Here is a 27,680-nt window from a genome sequence, read left to right on the forward strand (position 1 = left end):
ATTTCAAAGGAAAAGGCATTTCATGTTTGAGATTAAACTAATTAATCATCTTTCCATTTCATCCGAAAATGTTGTTTTTGTGATTTGTAATGAAACAATTAAATATTTATCTTTTGATTATCAGCATGCTAAATCTATTTGGACATTGGTTCAAGTGGCTTCTGAGTTAGCATCACCTAGATATATAATTTATATGCTTGATAATTGACTAGCAGGCATATGAAACAAGAAAAGAAGATTCGTTTTTGTGAGAGTCCCTACCTTTTTAGGCAACATGACGTACTCTCATAACAAGTTGTTTTTAAGAAAAAAAAAGATTTACATCTGTCATGTAAGCCTCTGTACAATTACAACGTGACGACACAAATGAGCCCAGTCATTCGGCAAGAAAAGCCATGAATGTTGTCCCTTTGGAGATTTTTATCGAGTGTGGGTAGAAAAAGCAATAACATATTTTTCTTACAATTTTTCTTTCATTGTATAAATTCGTTTTCCTTTCTACTTTGTGGTCAGCTTTATGTGCTGAGTATGATGTGATGAGTCGACTGTGTGCGGTTATAGAGGTTGGAGATATTTTATTTTTCTAAAAAAATCTACCCACTTTATATGTAATTAAATTGTGACATATGTCATTCATATAACTGATTGGTTTTGCTTCCTCCTACTTCATCTCAACCATCGATCTCGCATTAATCCATCCAAATATTCTGATGAGCCCAAAGTTTTGACAAACCTGACCGACGGTTAGCATCTCCCTTTTTGAGGCTCGGCAAAGAAATCCAAGCTCGCGGCCCTGCCAGACACGGCACGCCCTTCGATTCCCATCCGTAGCTTGCATTGCCAGCTAGTTTACGTGGGCTTGTGATTCGTTTTCTCTCTCCTGTCAGTTTGCTAATTTTGCTTGCTTGGTTGCATGCTGGGCAGAGATTTCTCCTGCCCAACCAACCGCGCATACGAAGCATGACCTCCTCCTCCATCCTCTGCTGCTTCCTTCCCCTCCTCCCATCTACTGCTACTTTAGCTGCTCCTCACCTAGCAGCTTCCTCCCGCAAGCTCGATCATTCGCGGGCAATGCATGGATCTCTCTCCAGCTTGATCTTCTTCTTCTTCTTCTTCGCTTGACTTCTTCTCCTTACACCCACTTCTTCCACTGTGGCCTACTTGTACCTTTCTTGGCTAATCGATCTTGATCCGACGCGATCGACGTGCTTAATTAGTTCCTCACATCTTGTTGATCCATCGATCCATCCTCAACCATACCATGGGCGATGTGGTTGTGCTTAGTAGCAGCGCCACTCGGCACAGCTGCAAGGTGTGCCGGAAGGGCTTCCCCTGCGGCCGATCGCTCGGCGGCCACATGCGCTCGCATTCCCTGGCCGAGGTGGAGACGGCCGTGGAGGACGACGCTTATGACAATGGCGAGGAGCAGCAGCAACGGCGGGGCTCGGATTGCGTGATGGCTCCGGGCGCCGGAGGCTACGGGCTGAGGGAGAACCCCAAGAAGACGCGGCGGCTCTCGGGACTCGATGGCGGCGACGAGAGCGGCGGTCGCCAGGACGAGTGCGGCCATGGCGACCGCGGCGAGCTGCTCTGGCCACGTGCTCCGGAGGTGGACAACGAGCGCTGCCATGCGCCCGGAGTTGGGTTCGTGGAGGTGGAAGAAGCGGAGCGGGAGCAGGAGGACGCCATGCTGATCCCGGCTGAGCCGGCTGCCGGCCTGATGCCGGCGCCGAGGCGGAGGCGGCGTTCGATGCGCGTGCCGGCCCCCGCGCCGCCACCTGCGTTCGACAAGGAGCCGGAGGACGTCGCGCTCTGCCTCATCATGCTGTCGCGCGACATCCTAGACCGCCGGGACTCCACGGCTACGGGGGGCGGATACTCGCCGGAGAAGGACAGGAGGAGGAGGCGGGACTACCACCACGACGCCGACTCCGACGACGCCTCTTCTCTCTTCCAGTACACCGACATCGAGATCAGCACCAAGATCAACAAGAGGAAGCCTAATCGCAGCCTCGCCGGCGACGAGAAGCGGGGCCGGTACGAGTGCCCCGGGTGCGGCAGGGCGTTCCAGTCCTACCAGGCGCTCGGCGGCCACCGCGCCAGTCACAAGCGCATCAACAGCAACTGCTGCATCGCCAAGGCCGCGCCCGATCAGCCCGAGCTAAGTGTGGAGACCAACGCATCCTTCAGCACGGCGTCGCTGGACACCGAGTACACAGCAGGCATCACGAACAACACTGCGGTGGTTGCCTTGAAAGCAAAGCCACCGAAGGCGATCAAGTTTGAGTGCCCAATCTGCTTCAAGGTATTTGGGTCAGGGCAGGCGCTCGGCGGGCACAAACGGTCGCACTCAATCGCCGGCGAGCTATACCAGCACCCACCTGCTGACGGAGACGCTGGTATTGATGAACCGGAGCAGCCTATGATCGCTGATGGGTTTCTTGATCTCAACCTGCCAGCTCCAGGAGCTGAGGATTGAAGCATGGCTGGTTGCATTGGGTACGTACAGACTATTCAATTCATTCTTCGGATATTGGAGTTAGAAGTGAGCCTGGGGGAATAAACAATGCAACTTGATAGTTTCATTGGATTCAGCAAGCTATTTCAAGCTATTGTTTTACTAGGTTCTTTTGTTCTTCTGCATATGAAGAGAATAATAACCAATAATAAGCATTTCATCATCTGCAATTGGAGAAATGGAACTGATAGAATGAAAGGCTTTCATCATTATCTCGCTCACTTTGAGTTCAGTCAATATTTTTTTTTTCATTTTTCAGATGACTCTGCTTTGCTTTGTTGTCTCTGTATCTGATTTCAAGTGTTCATGAGTTGTGCTAGCCTTTTTACTGGCTAGAACTAGAATTCAGAGCGAGCAGTAGCTGACACAAGGACTGCATTCTCTTGATACTAGTGGTTGGCTAAATTAGGCAAAGATTGAAGCAACAAACAGATCAATCGACCCCTCCCTTTCCATCTCATCATTTCTCCCTCTCTCTTTATGCGACACACACCTGACACAAAGAATGAATTGCGACCCACCCTAACAGAAACAATGGGGGAATAAGAACGTGGCAGAACCCAAATTAATGCGGCTTAAATGTGCTAAATATCGTCTTAAATGCGATCAGACACTTTAAAGCTGGCAATTTGCTGGATTTCACCTGATACAACCACGTATTTGAGATCGAAACAAGCATACAAATACTCGTACGAAGACGAGCCCAGATATTATAACAATCCAGATAAAAACATCACAGAGGTTCATATTTATTTATTACAAACCGAGTTCAATTCATAAAATGGTTCAGAGTTCAAGTGCAGCGGAAAGAAAAGATACTCTAACGACAATACATGACATCATGGTGAAACCGTCCATGACATCACTCACCACGGTCCTCGCCCGCCGAGAATGTGTCCCACTCAACCGTTCATCCCGGAGGAAGCTGGTACGACCAAGTCAAACTAGCAACCATTTCATCAATTTCATTACTTGAAAACAAAGCCACAAGAAAGACTGAGTACACTAATACTCCGCAAGGCTTACCCGACAGGTGGTATCTAATCCACTGACTTCTAGATATGCAACCCTTTTTGACTGAGGGGTTGTTTTTGCTAAAAACTTCTAAAGTGGGTTCTTACTTCAAGTTTTAGCATCCAATCTAGTAGATTAACCATTCTAGAAAAGCATCTATTCTAAGCAAGTATGGTAGAACAGTCAATTTAATCAAGCCTCAATATTTAGTATTATCATTGTTCATCTTCTTACTCAATGCAGCATAGTGGTCAAGCAGTCTCAATAACTGTGAGAAACGGACGATTCGAATTGAATTTCTTAACCTTGCAAGGTGGACCTAAACACACGACATGCGCATACCGTAATGGGTCCATGCATTATCAATAGTTCCCATCAATCCCCGGTGCATGTCCAGGGCCCACTTCCCTTGGATACAAGGTTCCACCGGTCCCCGGAACGATGTCGTACCGTGGCCGCACTTGTACCCGTATGATGCACCAAGGGAAACGTTTTCAGAGAGAGCCTGAAAAAAGTCCACACCCCGGTTCAATCAGGTACTAGGCTTACCGATTAACATATTCTCAGCGTTTAGTACGTTCAAAAACTTGACCACGAACACCGACATGTTTCGACCTTAGCAATTTCCTCTATATAGACGGGGCATCAATAAATTCAGGAACATCGCACAAAGCTCCACCCGTCGACCTTATGATTCCAATATAAGTAAACAGGCAACTCCTATATCTCGCGAGTGACAGGAAATCACTCGACTTTTACCGTGTCCCTATTTAGCATAGCAACTAAGTGACCTATCATGCTAGTATTCAAAATATGGGTACTAGGATCATGCAACTAAGGTTTCAATACAACTCCTACAGACTTAATGCATACACATAAGCAACAAGAATATTGCATAAATTTGGAAACCAAGGTTATGCTCCGGGGCTTGCCTTCCTTTCCTAAATCAGTCTTGGGCTCTTCCGAACTTTGGTTCGGGCTTTAGTTTGCCTTGATCATGTTCAGCTCACCCTCCTATTGTCCTTCTTCGCATTCCAAGACGAGCTCGTACGTTCTGTCAGCAAGGTTAGCATCTACACGAGATGCATATGCATAAGATTTCTTTTATATTTTTTTTTATGACGTGGTTTTATTTTGTTAACCATTACAGAAACATGGGGTGTATTTTCTTTTAGCCACATTCACCTAGACAAGTTTATAAACATTTCTTTTCTTTTGGCCACGTTCACCTAGATAAGTTTATAAACATTTACTATTGTGAATTTATCAGGATTTTATGAGTACGAAAACTATTTATTCCATAATAAGAAGATTAAACAACATGCATTTTGATAAGCAACAAATTTTCATAAGAACAAGTATTTTTACTAGTCAGATATGAGCATCAGGAAACTAACAAAATTTATTTAGCATTTATCATTTTTCTATGATTTTATACGTATTTCCAAAGTTTCAGCCATATCTATGCATTTTATTCAAACTTGAATTTTCTCTTTTATAGAACGACCCTCGGAACTTTTCAAGGTTTACAACTATACCCTTGCATTTTGCACTAAGGACCCTGAAACTAAAATCTAGATTGCAATTGGGCCCTTGGCCGGCCGGCAGCTCGGGGAGCTCGATTCCGGCGATGTTGGGCCGCTAGGTCGTGGGCTAGGGTCACAAGGGCGATGAGAGACTCACCAGCGACCGGTTTGGTGTAGGACTTGGGATCGGAGGAGGGTCGGTGATGGCTCGCGGCGGAGCAGTGGCTGCGCGGCCGCTTCGACTTCGGCTCCGGTGGTGGTGGAGGTTTGTGGGGCTGGGAAGGTGGAGTGGTGGTAGGGGAAGGTGCTCGTGCGCTTGGTTAGCGATGGGGATGCCTGGGACGGGGTGCTCGTCGTGCGGCGGCAATGGAGAAGCAGCGGGGGTGCGTGCGGCCGGTGAGGTATGGGCACGGGGCCTTTTTATAGGCGGCAAGGGGAAGGGGGGAGGGGCGAGACGTCGAGGTGGAGCTCGCAGCTCACTGGCGCGACGGGGCGGTGGCCGGGTGCGCGGGGAGTGGCCTGGTGACCGTGGCATGCGCCGGTGATCGCGACGTGGCGTGGACGGCGGTTGGCCGCTGCGGATTTGCCGTGCAGGGGAGGGAGATCGCGCGCGCGGGAAGTGAGCGAGCTACGGCGCGCGTATGTGCGGTCGCCTCGCCGCCGGCCATTGGCTTGGTGCAGCACGGTGGCAGGAATCGCACGCCGCCTGGCAACAGCGAGCGCGTCGCGTGCGCGTGTGGCGTGCGAAGGGGCCTATCTTCACTACGAATTTTCTCAAAAATTTTGAATTACACGTTTGAATCTCCAAATATAAAAGTTGGAGTTCAAAGTATAGGATACAACTTTTGTAAAAGCTAACATATGAAAAACTCGATGGATTTGGAGATAAACTTGGGAGAAGTTTGGTGGAACGCCGGCCAAAACTGGTTTTGAAAATGATTTGATTTTCAGCCGAGCTTCAACTCAGTTTTTGAACACTTTCCGCTCAAAATCAAGAAAACTGCTAATTATGAAAGTTGCTCCGAAGAGATCTATCACTTTTATATTGACCAAAAATTGAGTTCTTATATAAAATTTGTTTTTATTTGCTTCCCAAATGCATCATTACAAGGGTGTTTAACACTTAACCATTTCGATTTTTCTTTGATTTATTTCTTAATTTCTCTTGATTTAGCTCTTAACTACTTGAGATGTCACAAAGAAAAGGAGAGAGCATCAAGAAAGAACATTTTCTAAACAGACTGATGGAGAAGTTCAGTCAGGAGCAGCAGCAAAAACCATGGAGGTGAAATAATTGGTTTGTAACTGCAGTGAACCGACCAGCAGCAAGATCTTTCCAAGAGATTGATCCCAGATGATGGGTGCAATGAACAGATTAGTCCTATTATTCTATCCCATCTAAAGTACTAAGTTTGTGATGATTTTTGTTGCTTCACAATCTTGATATTACATGTTCTTAGAACCTTATTTTATTTTTTATGAAAAAGATGCAAAAAAAATGACTGGTCCAGTGAAGCCGGCTTCTGGCTCCAGAATATGGTAAACTTGTGCAAATCAGCTTTAGAAAACACTAGGAGTGTCTAATAATATTCCTGCATTGTATTGAAAAGGCACACTATTCCATTGCCAATATTGCAGTTTATGTTCAAAGCTTCCAAAGTTAACATGATAGCATCACATGACTTCCTTGGATTGAGCAGACACTCCTTAAACCAACTCTGGAAGAAATGAGCAGCTTTCATAGAATGGTAGGTGTCTCTAGAAAAAGAAAACGAAAAAAAAAGGAGTGAGAAAGAAACTATTTATGAGATTTGAGAGGTGTGCAGAGAACTTCCTATTTCTGGTTGCAACAGACCTGTGCAGCTGTGCTCACCAAAAGAACGCATGCTCTCAACCTCCAGCTGAAGCAATTGAGGCTGTTGAGCCAGAGCAGCAGCATGGCCAGTCTATTTTTGCAGAGATCCAGATCTGCAGCAAATGTGCGTTCAGAAATCAGCTCTTCTTCACTCCTTGACACTTGTACTGTCTATGTGTAGCTCAAGCATGTTAATGGTCAAGAGAGAGAGAGACTCCTGAAGGTCTGACCAAGCAAATTGGTAACCACAGGCCAGAACTGTTGACCGACAAACTTGGTTTTTCTATATTATTTTTGGCTAATTGTTCAGTGTATCATTAGCTTGGAGAAAAGGGATTAAAAAGCACCCCCACTATGATAGATGTTTCTTGATTGTACTTATTGGGACGGTTGATTAGTTAGTGAGCAAGCTTTCCTGAAGAAATTAAAATAATGGTTAGCGAGCAAGATCGCATTCACAACAGCTATGCTTGGGTTACACTCTTCAGAAAAAGGTTTCAAGCTGCTTCTTTTTTCATCTGTCTTGTGCTGTTGTGCACATCATCGTAGCCTCATCTGTCCTGTGAGTGAGATTGGATAGTATCATCATAAAAACCTTTCTACAAAGAAGAAACGATAGGCTGCTTTCCATCAAAGATTCCAGGCATATGACAAAAGGCTTTCACGAACAAGGGATGCTGAAAGTTTTGCTTGGCATGTATCATTATATCTTAGAGATAGAACCTAGTTTATCCTTGTGTTTTTGCCAACATGTTCTGCTAATTTGACATCCAAAGGTAAGATGATGAACTGCTCCTATTACTCATTTAATGTTGTGGTTATTCCTTCTTAGAATATTTCTGGTGTTCAACAATCTATCCAGTGGAAGCAGCCATATGAGCCCGTTGCTGGCTGTAAAATAAGAACCCCCGACAGCCAGGAGCAAAGCAAACAAGAAAAGCCACTTGACAAACCGCCAGATAATCCGGATAACGGCAACAGGCAACTTTATAATCTACGGATTCCAATTTCTGGAGACGAGAACATTGGGCATCCCCTCATGAGTTCACAGCACGAATAGCCCACTTTGAACTGGAAGAAAAATAGACGAATTATGGAGGATTCAATTTCTACAGGAATTTTCCTATGAAAACCTTTGGAATTTGTATGGAATGGGCACCACGGGAATTTGAGAGAAAAACAAGGATGAGATCCAACCTCAAGTTCTCTTCTTTTGTTTGTTCTAAATTTTAGCCCACTTTCAGTTGCATGGGCGTTCCAATAATGTTTTTACTATTCCTACATTGTAAGAATCACGCGTTCCAAAATGCCCTAAGAGGGTCTTTCATATGAACACAATAAAATAGATTGTACATCAACGAACAAGGGGGATATTAAAAAACCCCGCGCAAGCTCAATTTAGCTCCACAAGCACTTTACAAAATGCCGCAAAAAGGCTCTGAGAAGCTAAAGAATGTACAGCTCCATGATGCTTCCATAATCCATCATCTAGAGATGTGGCCATATGTTTGAGCTCCATGAGCCCCCAGCACATTACAGCATCTCACAGCAGAATTGAGTTCAAGCACCAGTCTGAACTAGATGTCATATTCAAACTTCTGCCTACGTCTTGGCTATGCATTACTAGATTGCTGTCCATAGTTTTTTTTTCATAACTTGCTTGACAAGCAATGTAAACTCCAATTTAATATCTCTATTGGAGAAAACAGTACTTCAGATTCTTGGGCATATCTTCTCTGTACAACTCCTACACAGATGTGCCTTGATTCCCGAGGTTTCTTGGAGCATCATTCAAGAGAACTCAGCACACTGAACTCCTTTAGGAGTATGAGCTCCATTGTGTTGGCCCTCAAATGATGCTCGCAGCTCATCTTGGTCGTAGACATTTTGTGCGATATTCTCTGCATTTGAGTACAAATGCATCTGATTTGGTAGATGTCTACACTCGCTTGTGCACTCATGGAAAGAAGGTCCTGTGATATGTTCTCCTCCATAATCTTTATGGTCACCCTCTATGGGCAGAGAATTGTCGATGAAATGTTCATGTTTAGGGGACTCCACTGCTGAATCCTCTTCCTCATGGCAAGCTACTGAAGACTCACCATGCAATTCATCATCATCACTGTCCACATGCAACAGGTCTGACCTGTTCTGCTGAGCTCTCTTCCGGAGCATGAAGACATTAAAATAGTAGCTAACAAGATCCTTGCTAGTTTTATCAGGAAATGCAAGTGGGAGGTGGTCCCAAAAGTTTTTGCCCAGGGAGCCAGAATTTGAGAAAACAACTCTTTGAAATCGCTTCTCCTCCTCATCAGTCCACCTTTGAGCAATATCCTCTCCCATTTCACAAAGACCTAACTCACAAAACTTGTCATGTCCCAAGCTCATTTTGAGACTTTCCCTTGCTTCAATAATATGCTGTCTTGCACACCTAACAGAACCTTCATCACTGCATTCACAATCTGCTTTGTTGTCTCCAACCCAATCAACAGGTGATGAGCAGGATGATATTGGAATGACACAGTCCCTGATCCACTTGGCACTCTCAAAGTCATAACCTCTGGAAACAGGTTCTGAAGTAGAAACAGAACTGCAATCCAGATCAGCACAAAAACCAGAACCACCAGTTACACTCACAGAGACTCGGGGTCTCCATTCTGGAATGTCAGCCTGGTGCTCAGGTCCAATTGGCACACACTTTCTAGGGAGGTACTCATGAACAGGTGAATCAATGTCCCCAACCTGGTTATATCCAGCAACTGTTCCCCAATCTTCAAAATAACTAGGGAAAGAAGTCACCCAATCAGGCAATTGTAAGTTCTCTACTCCAACTGATTGTTCGTGGTTAGGGCAAGGGATGCCTGAACTAACGCTGCAGGTTGTGGCACCATTACTTCCAGGAATGTGATCTGGTTGTTTGGTCTCAACTAATTCATCAGCTAAAGCTGAAACAAAAATAATAGTTACAGCTAGATATCTTCTGGATTAATTAATATTTTTAAAGCACTGAACCCAGAAGGCAAGTGGAGTAAAAAACCTGAAGCAGATATCTCGGTCTCACTTGTGAAAGGGCATTCCTCAAGGGAATATAACCAGGTATTGTGGTCTGTTTGCTTTGGACGTTTGCAGGCAACTTGGCATGGTTTGACATCAGAAAGAGGGCGCTTGTCATGATCTAGTGTGGCAGATTGACAATTCTCGACAGGGAGCCAAGGAAAGCCGAACTTCTCAGGAGGAACTGAAGAACTGTCCTTACAGCCATTTCCAAAACTGGATTCCTCAGAATTTCCACTGGCGTCTAGTCCCCTTAGGTTACCATAAGAAAGACGATCAAATTGGTCAGCATTCTTCTCATGTGTGAACAACATATTATCCTGCCAAACGACAAAACAAAAAACTTAAAAATGTGCATCCTAAACTATCAACATTGGAACTGCCAATGGCATACAATTTATTTTATAGCTATATGAAAAGTACAGGTTCCTGCAACTGCAATTTCATGCACCATATAGACAAATTAATGCTACTCCCTCTTTCCCAAATAAAGAAAAAAGAAATAAATAAACAACACAGCAGTTGGGTTGACATACAACTGATGTTCACACACGGCACATTAAACACGTCCGATTACGTAATACATGAACGTTTGTTCCAACTAGCACTTAAAGTCGTGATGCATACAAAATAAACAGTGACCAATCATCATCTGAGTGCATTGTGATGCTCATTAGTTGTCAAGCTTGCTCACACATGGAAGTAAATACATATGACATTTGAGTAATTCTTAGGAAACACAGCATTCAGTAAAGCCCATATATATACGGACAGCTAGAACTACATCGCCAAAGGAAAGAACACTAACAGCGGCCCCTAACTCGCAACATTCCAGCTCCAAATCAAGTCAATCTCGTAATCAGGTCGCTGCACACGAACAACGGAAACCCTAACACTAGAACCCGATTAAGGCAGCGGGGGGAGGGGGAATCGGTACCGATAGCAAGCCGGCGTCACGGGCAGCTCGGATCCGCGGCCAATTCTGGGAGCGGGACCTCGAGTGGGGCGGAATCTCAGCCGGAGCGGGTGGGGAATCGCGAATTTGGGGGCGAATCGCGAGTTGGCCTCGTGCTCTTTTGCCTTTTATGGCGCCAGTGCAGCTCGTGCTGCCGGAGAGGCGAAGTTACCTGAAAGCCCCCCGGCTGCTTCGTCTAGTTGCGGCGTGGGCCGCAACTGCAGCGGCAGGTCAGTTCTGGAAGCATCGAGGGGCAAATCGGGAAGAGGAAGTGCGAATGGGACCTCCGGTTGGCACGAGGCGGAGGTGACATGGCCGCCACGCGCCACGCGCCGCGGAAATCGGTCAAGCTCTCTGCTCATGCTCAGCAGCCGCACGCCACGCCCGCGCCTACGCCTCCAGCCGTCGCAAAACAGGGGAGCAGTGATGGAGCGCAGAGGGAGGGAGGACGGTGCCGAGCAGCTCAAGTGGATGGATGTGTTTCATCTCGAGCATCTTCGGCGTCTACCAATAGAAGAGTAAAGAAAAGATAGCGCTCTAACAGTTAAATAATCCACGTAATTAGATTACTGCAAAAACCAACTCTAAGTAATAACCATGAAACAGATACTTAGATATCGTAATTTGGAAAGATTTTATTGAATCTGCTGAGATGCTCCAAGCAGTCAAGTGAATGCTTTTCCGAGAGCAAAGCCCGGCGATCGTATTCAAACATGAGAAGAAAATAATTTGACGTGCGTGCAACATTATTACATACAAGTATTTCAGAAATCCCATTTTATTTACAAGCGAGACACCAGCCGAACTGAAAACAGCGGCTAGAGCGGCAAAAATTAAAGTCCATACTGGCCAACGGATCACAAAATGGCCAGACGGGGGATTCCACTGCACAAAAGTGGAGCAAGGAACAGATACATGCTATACAGCACACGTAACACACATGCACGCAGCATTACATGGTATATTTTCCACAAGGAAAACCTAACCAAAACTCACTTGTATTGTATCCCCCGGGTAGATCCGGATAGTACTTGGTGCTGCGAGAGAGAGAGAGAGAGAGAGAGAGAGAGAGAGAGAGAGAGAGAGAGAGATAGGAGCTCCTCTTGGGATAACAGGTTCTCTCGTTCTCTGTACGATCAATCATATCTGGCAACAGAAACCACTCTGTAGCGAAGGCAGAGCACTGCGCAGGAGGCAATGCATTTGCAACATCCGGATGAGCTGCGATTCATGCCAGCCTTAGAGCCATTTCTTGGAGGAGGGCTCTCTTCTGGGAAGCATTGATTACGTGGCTGGATTCAGCATGCTCAAGCACGTCCGTGATGATCGCAGCAGCGTGACCAAGAGGCTCTTCGATCGCCGCCCTCAACATGAAAGCCTGAAAAGCATGGCGAAAAAAACAAACAAGAAAAATTAGTATATAGAACTCTATCTGCTAATCATCACATAGTATGTGACTAGCATTGCATTAGGCCAAACACACAGCAAACCTGTCCGTGATGGGATATCTTGAGCGTGCAGGGCTGCTGGACCCAGGGTTCACCATCCACTTGAACAGGGAAGGGAGCAAACATCTGCATCTTGATCGACTGGCCTTGCGCGATCCTCCGTGCCCGAGAAAGTCCAACCTGAGTGCAGCTTAATTCACTTCTTTTAGGCCTCAAGCATTCTCTTACCTAATCGTCGAAAGATTACTGAACTGTGATCACTTACCTGGAGTGTTCCCAGATGCCAAGTTCCGGTAATGCTAACCACTTCGAGCATCTTGTCATGGATTGACTGCGGATCAAAGTTTTCAGGCTCCTCATCCTCATTTTGCCACAGGTCAACACCTCCCATGTAGCTTGGGATGTTTGTGACAAGCACGCCTTCTGAGTCCTGAAGAATTCATAGCCTAACATGTGAATGCCTAATAAAAATAGCTGGATCCGTGTGCAACAATCACAAAAGTTATCTTACACAACCTCTGGTATATCAATCTCGGTGCCATCAACTTCTAATCGAACTTGCCATGGTAAGTCCACAAATGCCTTATCGATGATGCTCTTGGCGCCTTCCCTCGCATATAGCACCTTATTTAAGAACTGAGACCAAAGAAAGAAACATAAAGAGCCATTATGAAACTCACATAAATCATCCATGCAATGAAAGAAAGCATCACAGTAATAAAGACACCAAAAGGCTGCAAAAGTTTAATGATGTCAACCCAGGTCCAGGTCAGTTGTTTGACTTGTTTCACTCACGACAGCTATGGTACCCAACAAAATGAGAACATACATGGAGATCACAATATATATTTTTAAAATATCCCTAGTCTACAGGAGAAAAGTTCAATCTTCAACAAAAAATAGTGATTTGGAGAGTATCAGTAGGTCCTAAGTGTTCAGCTCACTGAGATTGAAAAGCTGCTTAGCTCTACGCGGTTCACAGGTAACCTGTGTAATTATTTTTCTCGTTTACATATTTCTCAATGCAGGCTGCAGCTATAAAACTTGACAATTAGTATTGATATTATGTGATAAAGAGACCCAGCTATCTACAAATTCTATTTGTTTAATAGACCTTTGTCAATGGAAATACAATGCAATTAGATACAAAAAGGAAATAAAATAAGGACTTTTGTTGGATTGGCACGACATAAATGTAACACATAGCTTAATTTGCATAATAAAGCACGTAATAGATAGAATCCTTCCTGTCACAGAGCACCAATATTTTGAAAAATGTGAAACAGAGCACTTTATGGATATAAACTACATAAAGGAGCTATGAAAGTTAAGTGAACACTTGTCGTTGTTTATGATAGGTACTGATAGTACCTGACTGTAAAACTTTTCAGGATTCTCTTCACGGAGATTATGAATGTCAAGTGCAACCTTAGCATCACAACCAATACCTGTCACCATGGCAAAATAAGGTTTCTTGGATAAGGGGCACTGATAAATGAAGATTCTATGTACCTACCAAGATAGTTGTTCATGTACTTCACTAGAAGTACATTATTTGATTTCTTATCTTCAAATGTCACCTTCCATCTATCCAGGATAGTGACTGCTGCATGCTCTATGTCATGTAAGACTGTGCGGAGACCACCTTGCTTCTCAACAGCACCTAGGCCACCTCCCCATGATAAAACTCTTGAAAGATCATTGCCAGTGCCAGCTGGAAGAATTGCAACAGGTGGAGGTGATTCATAATTTTGCTTATCTATCGCGTCAAGAACCCAACCAACAGTACCATCGCCACCACACACAAGTATTCTGAAATGTGGTACCTTTCTGAACAAAATTAATCCTGTTTCTGGCCCTTGTGAAGAACTCAATTCAAAAACCTAAAATAATAAGAAGGCACATTATCATAACTGAAATCACAGAGATTTAAACAGCATTTGCTAAGATGGGTGCTGAACCTGAACTACAGGTGAAAACAGAAAACATCAGCCTTCAGTTTTTGAAACACACGATTCACAGGTGTGGAAAATAAGTCTTCTTTATATATGATTCTACAGCACAAGATGCTGTTTCTTCAAAGGGTTCAGTGTTTCCAAATTTTACACTGTTGTATCCCACTGCCATATATTGTGCTAATTTAATTACCTAAAGCAGACAAATCTAAGCTCCAAGCACTCAGCTGAGCAGTTACTACTGACCGTCACAAAGTTTTTTTTTCTTTTTGAGTGAACATGGTACTAGAAAAATGAGAAGAGAGTGAGACTGCTGATTCCATCACAGTAGTTTTTGTAATATGAAATGATCCAACATCATATGGATGAGATGGATGAGTTTATGCGTGCACCCAAAGCACGATGCGTTTGGTGCATTCTACAATGGAGCCTTAGGTAGCACAACAAGTTGAATGTAATTTTCATTATAAAACGGTTAATAACTAGACTTTCAGTAAATTGTAGTGTGAGATGTATCATGACCTGCACTGGATTCAAAAGGAAATGTAGCTTGTGCTTGAGCGAATCTCCACGCTGAGCCCCACTTCTCTTGTTGATAAAAACTAAAAGAGGCCTGGCATCAGCAGGCAAGTCAGACAATGCGTACTTAAGTTTAACTCCACCAGTCTCATCATTGAGTCTTATGGGCTCTGATATGAGTTCCCTACCATCACTCTCACTGCTGTAATGCTCACTGCTGTAATGCTCATTCTCAGCACTCCTTTGAACACTTCCCCCAGTTGCTTTTGATTCCTTAGCCCTCTGGTTAGAGTTCAGTGTGGTGTCACTTGATGAGTCATCGTTACTGTCGCCTTGTACGGAGTCAGATGGCAATCTCTTGTGATGCTTCACCTTTTTACCTCGACTCCCAAGATGTACCCGCACAGTGGATGCAAACTCATTTGCTCCCTGAGTTATAGAACTTAAGATGCCACCAGGTTTGCTAATGGTACGGACAAAAAGTGGTGAAAGAATAAGGCGTTTGTATGGACCGAGGTCACAAATGTCACCTGTTTCAGCAGCCATGGCTGACTGGCAATCAATATGGACCGATCGTTGGCACCACATGCAGCAATATATGGGAGGACCTCCAAGAAAAGATTCACTGCATAGCTCCTCACAGTAACAACAATACTGGCCTTCTTCGGATTGATCAGCTACATCTGTCCAGAGTACAGTCCATTGATGGATCACATGTTTGGACCCAAACATTGAGACACATTTGCAGTCTTTCTGAGAATTTGGAGAGCATATTATGTGTGCAGCTACACCACAAACATCACAACGGTGAACCATATTTTCCGAAGTCATCATTTGCCCAAGGGGCTGAGCTGGTGAAATAGATTCCAAGCATACACAGCACTTCAGCCCTTTTGCACGAATCAAAGATTCTGTATTCCAAACATGTTCAGAAGTAGGAACCTTGTGGTTTCTTTCAAAATTCTTTCTCTTTGATCTGGCAATTATTTTCATCCAGCTTAAACTGATTTTGCGCCGCCACAGTGAAAAGAAGTACCAAAATGTCCAAAGACCAACTAAACCAACCGTGAAGTAAGCTGTAACTGGTATCCAGAACTCTGATGGAATAGGGGATCTGCTGTTCCAGTGGAGCTTATGCATTTGGAATCGGTCTTGCAACCAGGCCATTCTCACAACAGATGGTCCAAACAATGCATAACCTTGAATCTTGGACATGCACAATAAGAAATTACATCCTTCCAACCATGAATGACTCTAGATCAGAACAGTAGGATCAACCACATGTCTGGAAAAGCTGAATAGCCCCCTGGTAAAATGTGCTGCAATTGGAAGACATGTTAATCAACAAAGGGCACATATATGACAGATGTAAATGTAACCAATGTGACCAAAAGGGTGAATGGGTCATACTGGACAGAAGCCTCTGTATCAGTCAGTGAGTCACTGGTCAAACTTCAGAAGTTCTAACAAACATGTGTTATCGAATTAAGTATCAAATAGACCTATAGGTTTCCAACCACAGTAAGAAATATGCCAACTACTCATGTATGACGATTCATAAATACATAAACTGAAATTCAGTAGAGCTTTCTAGGAAATTTTAAATACACAATAGTTGCAATATTTCACTACAAACATAAGTTGCAACCAAAATACATCAGAACATATCCGCTGGGTGCATAAGGAAAGATACCGAACAAATGCATAACTCAACTGAACAAATAGAAATTTGTAAACCAAGTGCCGTTGCTGAACATGTTTCGTGGCTGATGAGACATCTTTCTGATGATTGCATTTTTTATCAGTATCAAGACTGGCAGGTCTAAAGAACAAATTACCGCACATATAGTTGCAGGACTGTTTTCCTATTTAAGTTCTCAAATATCCAGATGCAACATTTTCTTTGTGTTCTAACTGGTTGATTTGCGAAAACTGGAACTCTTTTACCATGTCACTGAGTGCCGCTTGTTTATTAAACTTGAGAAGTCTATTGAGAAAATCCTTCCTCTTTTGGAAAAGAAAAATCAAGATTTTAGCAGTATGTTCCTGCAGATGGATCAACTGCAGGGCTTCCGTAAAAAAATGGTTCAGTTGCACCTGAGGTTGGTTAAAAATTGAAATGGACCAATTTCATACAAAACAACTACACTGAGGCCCGGCTTAGCTCCTGCCATTTGCTTGACCGTGAAATTGCATTTAAGACATATGCAGTAGGTTTCAGGTTTGAACCAACTTCCATCGAGGATCGACTAAAATCACATTCACCGCGATAGCCAGCCTATTGAATTGACAACTATCGCCTATGAGCCACAGTCATAATAAATTAGAAATAGCCGTATTTCATATGCTTGGAAAACAGATAATACGCATCCAAGTGTGCTCATGCAGTTATATAGTCATTTTAATCCACAGCCATGAACATAGAAGATTGTTGAAAACTATATCAAACAAACAACCTTGCGTTCGTGGCCATTAACAGCACAATATTGATCTGTTTGCACATATCAGTTAGGCTGAGTAGGATGCAGATGGCAACAGCTCATCAAAAGCATACGAAGATGAGATACTCGTCTCGAGTCTATTGTTGGAACTGCATAGTGATGAAATACTAAAATATATAGGACGGTTCTCCCAGAAAAGGAAAAATCAAGGCATTTTAGTGGACGTGTCTATTAAAATTTGGCTTGGGGAGTAGTTATGTCGGCTAAATTCGAAGCTAAATTCTGTACGCGAAGACTAAAAAAGCAGAAAGAGGGAGCGGGGGGAGCAACAAGGTCGGCCAAATCGAGCACAGAAATCAATGGAATAGAAATGAGCAAACAGAGAGGTCAGAACCATCCCCAACTCACACAACGAAACCAGGAGGAAATGGCGCCTCTCTCTCTCTCTCTCTCTCTCTCTCTCTCCGCCCCACCGCCGGCGGTCGTCCCCGCCGCGCAGTCTGCTCCCTCCCTCCGTAACGTTGCGTCTTTCCTTGGCAAAAGGCCAAAAACAAACAGAGGAAGGCATCGATCAAAGCAGGAGAAGAGAGCAGGTGTGTCTCCGGATGCTTCCACGTGGGGCCTGGAATATATTCCGCCCACATCCCAGCCGTTGGTCCGATGATCGGGCGGCTCGGACGGTGAGGATTCACCCACGATGGCTGACGGCGTGAATCTTTCGGTCAAGGTCACACCGAAAGGAAGATACCGGTCGTCTCCACTTTACAGCAAGGCCCCTCAGGCACGTGATAATTACACATGGCTTCAAGATCATTGGAAATGCAAGCCAAAAGAAAGAAAAAACGAACTAGTACCCCAGCTTGGGATTTGGAAACATATAAGCCAGAGGTGGGAAAAGCAAATACTAAGGACATGTTTATTTGAGCTTTCAAAAAGTTGAAACTTCAAGAAACTATAAACTTAAAAGCTAAATTTAAATTTATATGGAAAGTTGGAAAACTCAATTAACTTTCTGAGCTCTTCTAAAAGATACAGCTTTTCAAAAAACTTAAAGTTGTTACTCAAATAAACAGATGCTAACTCCTTTTGAATTGAGATGAATGAAAAAATTAGCAACGCAGGTTACGGTTACGTACCTGCAGGCTGGCTGATGGAGAATTATTGGAGATGGATCAGCTGCGACGACGGCTTTGATGAAGGCGGTCGGAGGTTCAGGCCGGCCTAGCTTTCTGATAATCCCTCGATGGCTCGATCCTGCCGTTTTACTTAAACGAGATGGGATCCGCGTCGAGGCCGCGGGCGGCCGCCGCTCTGGTAGGCACCCCGGGACGGGAGGCAGCGGCCAGCAGCGCTGGCGGCTCGGCCCGTGCATGCCGCCGCTGCTGATCCACTCGGGTGGCCGACGGCCGCGTGTCAGGGTCGACCGCCACGTGGGCCGGTGCGCGCCGGACAGCGCGGCGCTTAATCATGCATGCGTGACTGGGGCCAAGGTCCACGGTGTCGGCAGGTGGCAGGGTGGGCGGGCGTTCCGGTCGAGGCACGACACGGGCACGTCGGCATGATCGATCTTTCCGGCAGTCCGGCTCGAGTTTCAGTTTCATAAATATTAAATTCTATACCACGTTAACAATTTTGTTGACCTTAGGGTATTCTTAATGGTGTTGTTTCGTATGACTTTCATGGCATTAAATTTAATTAAATTTGATGCCACATCATCAATATTGCTGACTTAGCAAGGTTATTATACGAGGAGTTTCATTAGAGAAGAGAGGAGCTTCATCCCCTAACACTTAACATAGTTACTATAGTAATTGTACAATAGAATTGTGCACTGAGACTTAATCTTAATAGCAGGATTATTATAAGAAGAGAGGTAGATGTACCTTACGGTGAAGTGGTTCCCAGGAAATCCATTAAACTCAGTTACCAGGGGCGGACACGCGACAAGGACCATCCGGGCCATGGCCCTAGACGCGGTCTAACGAACTCCACTGCCCCCATAATCTTTGGCTTCAAAAACAAGACTTGCCAGCCCAGTGACTAGGGCAGAGCGGTAGAGCACAGGTCAGATCGGGAAATCCTATCCATCTTTTGGAAGATGGTCCAACAGTAGCTAAATAGCTAGTCCACAGAGGCCCACTCAAACTATCTAACATTTTAGATGAAATATCTTAATATATTTTACGTAAATATCTCAATATATTTTACGTAAAAATATTGGTGAATTTTAAAAAAATGTTGATGATTGCAAAAAAAATATTGGTGCACGTAAAAAATTGTTGATCAATAATATTGGTAAATGTAAGTAAGTTAAAGAAAAATATTTGTATATATAAAAATGTTGGTAAATGTTAAGAAATGTTGATAACAATTAAGTCTTTTTTTAAAAAATGTTGATGAATACCAACAAATATTGATAGATGTTAAAAAAATGTTGTACATGGACTATATGGGCTTTAAAGATAAATTGGTTATCTACCTTCCAGAAAATATATAGGAACTTTGTCGATCACTCTAACTTTGACTCCGACACTGAAGAAACCTTGTATTTGTTGTTTGACTCGGGCGTGTTTGGAGGAGCTCCGGCCGGCTTCGACTCCTCCTGACGCGCACACTGCTGCATCAGAGAAGCCGGAGCTGGTTTGTGTGGCTCCTCCGGCTCCTCCAACATTTGTGAAGGGGGAGGAGGAGAGAGAAAATTAGCTTCTAGGAACAGCGTTACTACAGTACATAAATAGTATGTCAGGTGGAGCCGGAGCCCGATGGGAGCTCCACCAAACTGACCCTCAGGTCATAACGAACGGAAGGGTACCACACATGTGTTCACCGTGTAAGAAATGCGAGCAACCATGAACACTTCTCGATTCTGTCTATCTCTTCAGCAAAGAGTGTAAGTGCGATAGATGAGCCTGTCGACCAGGAAAATCCTCTGATGTGCTCCCTCCGTCCCAAATTGTAGGTCATTTTGATTTCTTCATGTTTATAAATATTTATATGTATCTAAATAAAAGTCAAAATAATCTACATTTTGAAACGGAGTAGGTACTCTGAAGACAGCCGAGTACACGCTGTTCCGTGTCTCGGAGGAAGGGATCAAGTTGAGCGATCCATTGAAGGAGTTGCGTGGAGTGCACGAGTGTGGATCCACGGAGTGACCGCAGCCCACAGAGTAACCTTTGTGGATTTTCCTACTTTTAAATTTCACATATATGATGAAGGAATAAAGTGTTACTATTGCATTTTGTCATGGGCCAGCAATGCCATGGGCTATCAAGCCCATTTGCGAGTCACAGCCCAAGAGTAGCCGGCCGCCCAGGGTAGTGAGCAGTGACACATTTTTACTCGGTCATCTTCAACTCTATGCGCCCAGGAAGAGTTTTTGAAGGGAATGCCTTCAGGCCGATGATGCAAGTGTTTGCCACGATTCAAGAAGATGCCAATATGCGCTAAAGGGCGTACGGGAACCCAGTCCTGGGTTAGTGTATCTTAAGTTTTCTTAATGAGTAAACTTAGGGCCTGTTTGGCTCCACCCTGTTAAAGTTTAACACCCGTCGCATCGGATGTTTGAATGCTAATTAGAAGTATTAAATATAGATTAATTACAAAACTAATTGCACAGTTGGAGTGTAATTCGCGAGACGAATCTATTAAGCCTAATTAGTCCATGATTTGACAATGTGGTGCTACAGTAACCATTTGCTAATGGTGGATTAATTAGGCTTAATAGATTCGTCTCGCGAATTAGCACAAGATTCTGCAATTAATTTTATAATTAGCTCATGTTTAGTTTTTCTAATTAGCATCCGAACATCCGATGTGACACTGTTAAAGTTTAGCACCTCGTATCCAAACACCCTGTTAGAGAGATAATTTATTTATGTAATATCGAACTTATTGTAAATTTGAACTTCTAACTTCTTAAATGAATTTAAGAATCAGCAGTGCTCCTCCTTTACTTAAAAAAAAATCTTCAACTCTATCTCTGGTTGCCGTGCGAGTCAATCGGACCGTGTCCCTCTTGGATCAGAGCTGCAATCCGCAAATGATGGGACTATGCGAAAATCCTACCTCCAAGCCTTCCTCTTAAGTCCAGAACATCTCGACTTGCGTGTAAAAGTCGCCTGACGCTTGACGGGGCCCCATCTCACATCGATGCAGCTGTGCTAGTACCGTTCGGTTTTATTTTTGAGATGCTGTTCTTGAGTGCTTATCATTCAATTTTGTGAGCAAGATGTACTGTACATGATGTGTTCCTGATCCTTTCCAATTTTCTTCCTTTTGGCTACTGAATTTGCATACACCTGGATCCTATCTGACAAATGTTTTCCTTACTAGCTGCCTTGTTTTTATAGTGAAGGTGAGAATTTATCAGAGAAAATTTTGTGCATTACAAACTGGAGTCTGGAGTAGAATTGGGCACGGGGCTTAGGCTTTCAGTTCTGAATCCTTTTGATCACTTCACCATCTTCAGTGCTTTGTCCGTTTGTCGTTCCATGCTGAAGAAACATCGCTTATTACCGTCTCCTGCTTCTCACAGTCCAACCCTGAATCCTGCTCTTTGGTGGCTTTGTGCTCTTGATCTCTGTCCTTGCCCCATAGCAACATGTAAAGGCCCAGAATCACAAGGACCCCTCCAATTATGCTGCGGATACATCAACGGGAAGATCAATGATGGATATGATCATGGATTCATGGTCAGCCACATTATTACTCATGAAGAGGAGAGGAACATAAGCTTCAGGAGCAAGAGAGTGACATCCCACGTACCTCCCGACGTATAGATTTTCACCAAAGATGAAGTAGGCTAATGTGGTCACCATGACCGTCAAGAGGGGGTTGAACATGGTAACAAAGACGGGGCCTTTCTTCTTGTTGCACCACAGCTGAATGAAAACTGTCAAGCCATTGCAGGCGATTCCCTGAAGAATTCAGACACCATGTATCAGCACAGGAATGGGAACCCTGCCGTTTTGTGAGGGAGCTTGGATCCCATACTTACTAGTCACATACCGTGTACACGATGCACCAGAACTTGAGGCCGAAGCCTATGAGCCAATCTTCCAGGTTGCGCTGCATAAACGCCGCGAAAACCGCCGCCTGCATCCCTCCAACCATTGAGATCCATGCCGTCAGCGAGAGCTTGGCTGGGTACCTCTTTACAGACGACGCCTGCCACCATTTTTGGACCAAATTTTAATAAGCTTTATATAATTAAAATTCTTTTTAAAAATCATTTCCTATCTCCAATCAAATTTTATCTTTCCTGCACTACTAATGCTCTTATGTAGTAGTAACTGAAAGCGGCTATTTAGGCACCTGCAAGATGAAGCAGATTGACCAGCATATGCAGCTAGCCACCGCAAGCAGTGATCCTTTCACCCAGCTTTCATGTGCCACTGCAACGCCGCTGCCGTGCATGTGAATAGGGGCCTTCCAGAGGCTCCTTATCGCCGCTCCTTTGTACAGGCTTATGGTGGTCACCCCAGCAAACGACACCATGGCCCCTGCGATTTTCGCGAGTCCTCGCAGGCTCCTGACGTTTACAATCTCCATCCTGAACACGAGCCAAACCACTGTGAAACTGCAGACGAATGCCAAGAACGCATCTGCTGTATGCTGAAAGTTTCTCCGGGACACGTCACCTGAGGATGATGGCGATGACAAACGTGATTGAGGCGACGGCGTTCACCATAGAGGTGACGAAAGTTGGAGATGTGTACTTCATGCTCGAGAAGTACATGATCAGGGTTAAGCTCCCCCTGCAAGACCCAAGGTGAGATTGGAAACCGATCGAACGTGTATTTTTTTTCTAAAAAAAAATCTTGTAAGATGTCATGCATACTTTCTTTTCAGAGAGAAGAACAGGAACAGACATCTTACCCCAGAAGTGACAGTACAAATATCTCCAGAAACAGCATGAGTGTCATTTTAGGCCTCAACGTCCTGCAAAAGATTAAAAGAACACCAAAAGTCCCAATAACGAGCAAGGTTCAGACTTCAAACCATCAGAGCGACAAATTAAAGTGATCTTATTTACTTCTCGTAGAAGTAGGCGAACGGCCAGAGGACACAAGCCGCAAGGAGGTGGCGGTAGGTGACGTAGACGTAGGGGTTGAGCCCCCGGTTGAAGGCAGCCTCGGTGACGAAGTAGAGGAGTGTGAAGAACACCTGCGCCAGCACCATCAGAGCGTGCGGCGCGTACCTCATCATCCACACCGACCCACACGCCATTTCTTACTGTGATGTGCCTCTCGACGAAAGCTGATCAATCAATCAGTGGTGCCAAGACCAGATCGCCCTGTGGTTATAGATACAGGGCAGGGTTGCGGCAATCCGTACGGTGGCTTCTGCTGTGATAGCCTCTGGTATGTGTATACGTATGGTGGCTGCGTGAACACTCTCACGGCGGCAGCCAACGGCAGCGCATGGGAAATTTTTTCAGAAGTTAGGTATGCTCTTCTCTTTCAGCTCCTCGACAAGGCTAAAGGAGTAGTCCTTTTTCAGAAGCTTGAACCATGAAGAGACTGTTTCCTTTTACCACTGTTCTTCAGCACCTAGAGTTACGATTAATGGAGCATCCACTTATCAACCCCACTTTCTGTTATGCTCTCCTAATGCGTAAGCGTAATGCTCTTTACCTGTGCCCGCTGATTGCTCTCCTATTGGATTCGTCCAGGGTGCCACCGATGGTTGGCATCTTCCTTTCAGGGAAGTGTGTTTGCTCCCGTTCTTTCCATTACAAGAACAGGTGCCGCACTAGCCATTCAGAAGACACATTAGTCAGATGCATGTGCCTCAGAAGATATATCACTTTGTTTGTATGAGTAAAATGTACTCTCTGAATGATGTGTGCCATTACCTTTGAAACTCTCTGGGTTCTTTTTTTTCTCCTTTTTTTCTTTTTCCTTTTTTTCCCATTCCACCACCGTTTCCCTGAAAAGTAAACAAGATATCAGCGGTTCAGAGTGTAGTTAGGGGCAGTTTTTAGGATTTTTATGGATTTTCCATGAAAATATATAAAAAGCTAGACCAAAATAGTAAACAATATCTGTATGAAAATCCACAAGTATCATTTCCAAAATCCTGAATTAGTTGCTAAAAATAAAGTGTGCTATGTTTGGCATTATTGGAATTCTCTATGTAGTTGATCAGTGTGACAGTGCCCCAGACAAAAAAAATGGCTTGTGCTCGCCTCTATTGCCGCTGCTTTTGCTCTCCATATCCTTCAGAAGATTACCATTACGAATACAGGATTCCACTGCATGCTTCATCGGAGGGCACTGGTGGCTGCAAATGGGAAATTACTGGTGGACATTTTAAATGCATTTTTGTTTAGTGCGCATGAGATCATGAGAATCGAAGAGATGAGTTCAATACATCGCGACATATCGCAGCTGGATCATGAGAAATATTTCATCTCAAATAGTTTAACTTTATACATCTCAGATTTGACCGAGGAATTGCCTTTAGCTGCATCACTCTGGCCAATCCTCCATTTGATCCACTGTTGGGATCTGCAGTATTTCTTCAGCATCTTCAATTCTTCATGCCAGAACGTGTCTGGTACCAGCTGCTCATCCCAGTCACATACCCCTGGGTTCATTAGTTCAGAACCTAAATTATCCCTCTTTCAAGAAATGTTGGCAAGCACTTAAACTGGAGAACATCCGAGTTCAACTGATTGAGCAAGAATCAGCCGAGATGGTTAAATTTGTGTTGGCCTAGAAAAGGAATTGGGTTTGCAGATCATTACGTTCCTGTGGTGCTGGTCGGATGCCAGGAATGAGGCAAATGCTGGTGAACGGCTACAATCAACTGAGGAGGTGGTGGTGTTCGGAGCAGGCAAGTATGTGCATGCTTTCAGAAGTGGAGCTGCTGGACACTGTGGCCAGTATGACGATGAACAAAGTGAAGGCTGGTAAAGCCACCGCCAGAGATACTCGAAGTGAACTTTGATGGTGCATTCTCATCATACAGAACACGGACCACGCAGTATTGTCAGGAGCCCAGAATTTAAATGCAGTCCGCGATGCTGCGTGCCCGGAATTTTACTGCAGTGCACGATGCTACGTGTGCTGAAGCACAAGCTTGGTTAGCCGCTTTAGCGGCTAAGGTGCATAATGGTATGACGAAGATCATTTGGGTTTACTGCTTAGTGACCTGGCTGATTCCCAGGCAGAATAAAGGGCGAGCAACCATGAGTTCCCAAAAAACAAATGCAAACAGCAAACTCTGCCTTATGAACTCATAAAAAGAAACCCCACGAGCAAATTTTGGTAACATGGCTAAAGAGTAATCATCTAATCACCACAATTATCAGTGGTTAATCTATAGCAAAAGGAAAGCACACCATGACCATAAATAAGGTCACGCACATCGCAAACACAATTCCTTTCTTCCATTCCAGAATGAGTTCAGATACTGCATTAGGTACTCAAAACATAGTGCGATGCCATAACTAGATGCATTAAACTTCAAATTCTCTGAACCCAGAAAGGCAGGGCAAGTCCTAGTTCAAAACTGCAAATAAAGTGTAGCCATCTCAACCATCGAACACGACATCATTGAAACAGAAGACAAGAGAGATGCTTAAGCCTCGACAGCAACCCTTCCAGCCACCTGGTCCAGATCACGCCTTCCCTGGGAGGTGATGAGCCGCCCACTGCAAGAAAACACAAGATAAGTAAGCTTCTCTAAACCACAATGCCACAAAACATTATCAAGCAAGACAAAAAGGCTCTTTGTAGTTGGATTACCCCTTGGGATCAACATCAATGATGCCCATCTTCTGCAACTGCTGCAGGATGTTACGTGAAATGGCACCACTACTCTTGCAGAAGTGCGGTGGGCGGGAGCCGTTCCTCTGGCGACCACCGTAGATCTTCTGGAAGCCACCCACACCAATGCCTTGCCTCAGGTAGATCTTCCTTGCAATCGAGGCTGAAGGAGGAACAAAATTGGAAATCTGATTATGTGCAAAATCTGGATATTCAGATTCATAAATGATATTGCAGAAGAACAAGAGTCCTCACCAGCCCTAGTGTAGTACCAGTCAGGGTCATAAGGAGGGAGCTCCTTGAACCTCGCAGTCTTCACAATGTCAACCCACTCAGGGAGCTCCATCTAACAAGATAAAGTAGTTATATTAGTTATAAGAAATTCAACATTGTAAATATGGATATTGACAAGCAGACAATTAATGCAACAGAGAAGAAACCATTTCTCCCAGCCTCACATCTCTAATCTAATTGCTTGTTCAGATATAAAACATAAGCTTTGTTTATTGAAGCAACAAAAACTGCAACTACAATTTTGAATTAAAAGCCAACTAAATAAAAGGAAAGCTTGATAGTAGTAGCACTTGCAAAAAAAATGAGCCGAACAACATTCACGTCATAAATGTTTGATGCAACAACCAGAATAAGCTATTTCACTCAAAGACTATCTTGACAGATATAAATAGAAACAAATAAATCACCTCATATGGGGCCTGTTATGCTCAGGGAACTTCTAGAATTTGCCCAAATCCCAAGTAATATGGATAATAAAACAGCCTTTACAATCCAACAAATACGATCAAAACTAACTTTGACAATCTACGTAGACTTCAACATATCAACACCAACAACTGAGTATTGATCTGCCACATATACCAAAAGACCCAGGAAAGCAGCATTTCCACACGGCAAGTTTGTCTAGGACCAACACAAACACAATTCATGATTGAAGTTACTAGTGCTACCCATTCAGTAGTCCAACTAAGGTTGCAGTTTATTTGCCACCACAAATCTCCAATCAATCCCAAATCCGTTCTCCCTATCTCTAATCAAGCAAGTCGGCGAACAAAGCATCTTTTTTCCACAAATCTGAGGATGGGCGCCATGTACCGGCCTCCAGAGAGGTGTTGCCAGGGAAGAGCTGAGGCCGCGCACGGCCTGCTGCTGCTGCTGCGGGATCCAGCGTTGGGCGCAGCCTGGGACAAGATGTGGCGTCGAGGGCCAGCGGCGGGCGCGACCGGCGGCAAAGCTACTGCGCGGGTGCCGGCGGCGGATCAGCCAGGACACGCTGGGCCGCGCGACGAAAGGCCAACCTACGGAGGTGCGCAAGGCCGCGAGGGGGCTTGGACCGTGGGGCGCGACCATTCTACGAACTGCAGCGTCGAATCGGAAGGGGAAGGCGGGCGAGTCGGGCGGCGTTACCTTGCCGGAGCGCTTGAGGTGGGCGGAGTAGGCCTTGACGAACTCGTGCGGGTTGACATCCTTCACCGTCCTTGCCGTAGAAGCCGCCATCCTGCCGCCGCCACCGCCGCCGGGGGACGAGAGGGAGACAGGGGAGGAGAAGGGGTGGGCGCTGCGGCTGCTCGGGGTTAGGGTTTCGTCGAGGGGCGGCTTGGGT

The 27,680-nt window shown here is 44.6% G+C and overlaps 5 protein-coding genes across 9 annotated transcripts; 1 reads left to right on the plus strand and 4 right to left on the minus strand.

Annotated features, from left to right (window-relative positions):
- The first annotated feature begins 656 nt into the window (after positions 1-656).
- LOC117841009 (zinc finger protein ZAT4) lies at positions 657-2,938 on the plus strand. The gene has a single exon (XM_034721573.2). It carries the CDS (start codon positions 1,262-1,264, stop codon positions 2,477-2,479), a length of 1,218 nt encoding a protein of 405 aa, XP_034577464.1. The 5' UTR covers positions 657-1,261; the 3' UTR covers positions 2,480-2,938.
- A 5,274-nt stretch (positions 2,939-8,212) lies between these two features.
- Positions 8,213-11,064, minus strand: LOC117839150 (uncharacterized). The gene is made up of 3 exons (XM_034719417.2): positions 10,905-11,064; positions 9,951-10,287; positions 8,213-9,858 (listed from the first exon to the last, which is right to left on the minus strand). Exons 2-3 carry the CDS (start codon positions 10,279-10,281, stop codon positions 8,705-8,707), a joined length of 1,485 nt encoding a protein of 494 aa, XP_034575308.1. The 5' UTR covers positions 10,282-10,287; positions 10,905-11,064; the 3' UTR covers positions 8,213-8,704.
- A 586-nt stretch (positions 11,065-11,650) lies between these two features.
- On the minus strand, positions 11,651-18,610 carry LOC117840916 (diacylglycerol kinase 1). 5 transcript variants are annotated; one of them, XM_034721465.2, is made up of 9 exons: positions 18,422-18,610; positions 16,255-16,346; positions 14,848-16,163; positions 13,887-14,253; positions 13,742-13,818; positions 12,887-13,006; positions 12,636-12,800; positions 12,413-12,550; positions 11,651-12,300 (listed from the first exon to the last, which is right to left on the minus strand). In XM_034721465.2, exons 3-9 carry the CDS (start codon positions 16,057-16,059, stop codon positions 12,151-12,153), a joined length of 2,229 nt encoding a protein of 742 aa, XP_034577356.1. In that variant the 5' UTR covers positions 16,060-16,163; positions 16,255-16,346; positions 18,422-18,610; the 3' UTR covers positions 11,651-12,150. The 5 variants fall into 5 exon arrangements, with proteins under 5 accessions (XP_034577356.1, XP_034577355.1, XP_034577353.1 ...); XM_034721464.2 differs by lacking the exon at positions 18,422-18,610 and adding an exon at positions 17,694-18,406; XM_034721462.2 differs by lacking the exon at positions 16,255-16,346.
- Positions 18,611-21,498: 2,888 nt separating this feature from the next.
- Positions 21,499-23,921, minus strand: LOC117839998 (WAT1-related protein At1g43650). The gene is made up of 7 exons (XM_034720451.2): positions 23,323-23,921; positions 23,166-23,228; positions 22,928-23,044; positions 22,602-22,839; positions 22,296-22,454; positions 22,053-22,204; positions 21,499-21,927 (listed from the first exon to the last, which is right to left on the minus strand). The coding sequence occupies exons 1-7, from the start codon at positions 23,514-23,516 to the stop codon at positions 21,753-21,755; spliced, it is 1,098 nt and encodes a 365-aa protein (XP_034576342.1). The 5' UTR covers positions 23,517-23,921; the 3' UTR covers positions 21,499-21,752.
- Positions 23,922-25,661: 1,740 nt separating this feature from the next.
- LOC117839999 (small ribosomal subunit protein eS19) lies at positions 25,662-27,680 on the minus strand. Its single transcript, XM_034720453.2, has 4 exons — positions 27,485-27,680; positions 26,318-26,408; positions 26,042-26,225; positions 25,662-25,947 (listed from the first exon to the last, which is right to left on the minus strand). The coding sequence occupies exons 1-4, from the start codon at positions 27,572-27,574 to the stop codon at positions 25,875-25,877; spliced, it is 438 nt and encodes a 145-aa protein (XP_034576344.1). The 5' UTR covers positions 27,575-27,680; the 3' UTR covers positions 25,662-25,874.

The sequence above is a fragment of the Setaria viridis genome, chromosome 9, assembly GCF_005286985.2.
Source record: "Setaria viridis chromosome 9, Setaria_viridis_v4.0, whole genome shotgun sequence".
Classification (NCBI taxonomy): Eukaryota; Viridiplantae; Streptophyta; class Magnoliopsida; order Poales; family Poaceae; genus Setaria; species Setaria viridis.

Bases quoted from the DNA above. Each gene is read 5' to 3' on its own strand.
- LOC117839150 (XM_034719417.2), bottom strand. From the start codon at position 10,281: ATGTTGTTCACACATGAGAAGAATGCTGACCAATTTGATCGTCTTTCT. The intron at 9,859-9,950 runs GTTTTTTACTCC...TTTTTGTTTCAG, and splicing joins GACCGAGATATCTGCTTCAG to CTTTAGCTGATGAATTAGTT.
- LOC117839999 (XM_034720453.2), bottom strand. From the start codon at position 27,574: ATGGCGGCTTCTACGGCAAGGACGGTGAAGGATGTCAACCCGCACGAG. The intron at 26,409-27,484 runs GTAACGCCGCCC...TTATCTTGTTAG, and splicing joins ACCTCAAGCGCTCCGGCAAG to ATGGAGCTCCCTGAGTGGGT. The intron at 26,226-26,317 runs GTGAGGACTCTT...TTCCTCCTTCAG, and splicing joins CTGGTACTACACTAGGGCTG to CCTCGATTGCAAGGAAGATC.
- LOC117841009 (XM_034721573.2), top strand. From the start codon at position 1,262: ATGGGCGATGTGGTTGTGCTTAGTAGCAGCGCCACTCGGCACAGCTGC.
- LOC117840916 (XM_034721462.2), bottom strand. From the start codon at position 16,059: ATGTCCAAGATTCAAGGTTATGCATTGTTTGGACCATCTGTTGTGAGA. The intron at 13,819-13,886 runs GTAGGTACATAG...CCATGGTGACAG, and splicing joins GTACATGAACAACTATCTTG to GTATTGGTTGTGATGCTAAG. The intron at 13,007-13,741 runs GTACTATCAGTA...CTTTGGTCTCAG, and splicing joins CTGAAAAGTTTTACAGTCAG to TTCTTAAATAAGGTGCTATA.
- LOC117839998 (XM_034720451.2), bottom strand. From the start codon at position 23,516: ATGGCGTGTGGGTCGGTGTGGATGATGAGGTACGCGCCGCACGCTCTG. The intron at 23,045-23,165 runs GTAAGATGTCTG...TGGGTCTTGCAG, and splicing joins TTTGTACTGTCACTTCTGGG to GGGGAGCTTAACCCTGATCA. The intron at 22,840-22,927 runs GTGACGTGTCCC...GCTCGTGTTCAG, and splicing joins GTCATCGCCATCATCCTCAG to GATGGAGATTGTAAACGTCA.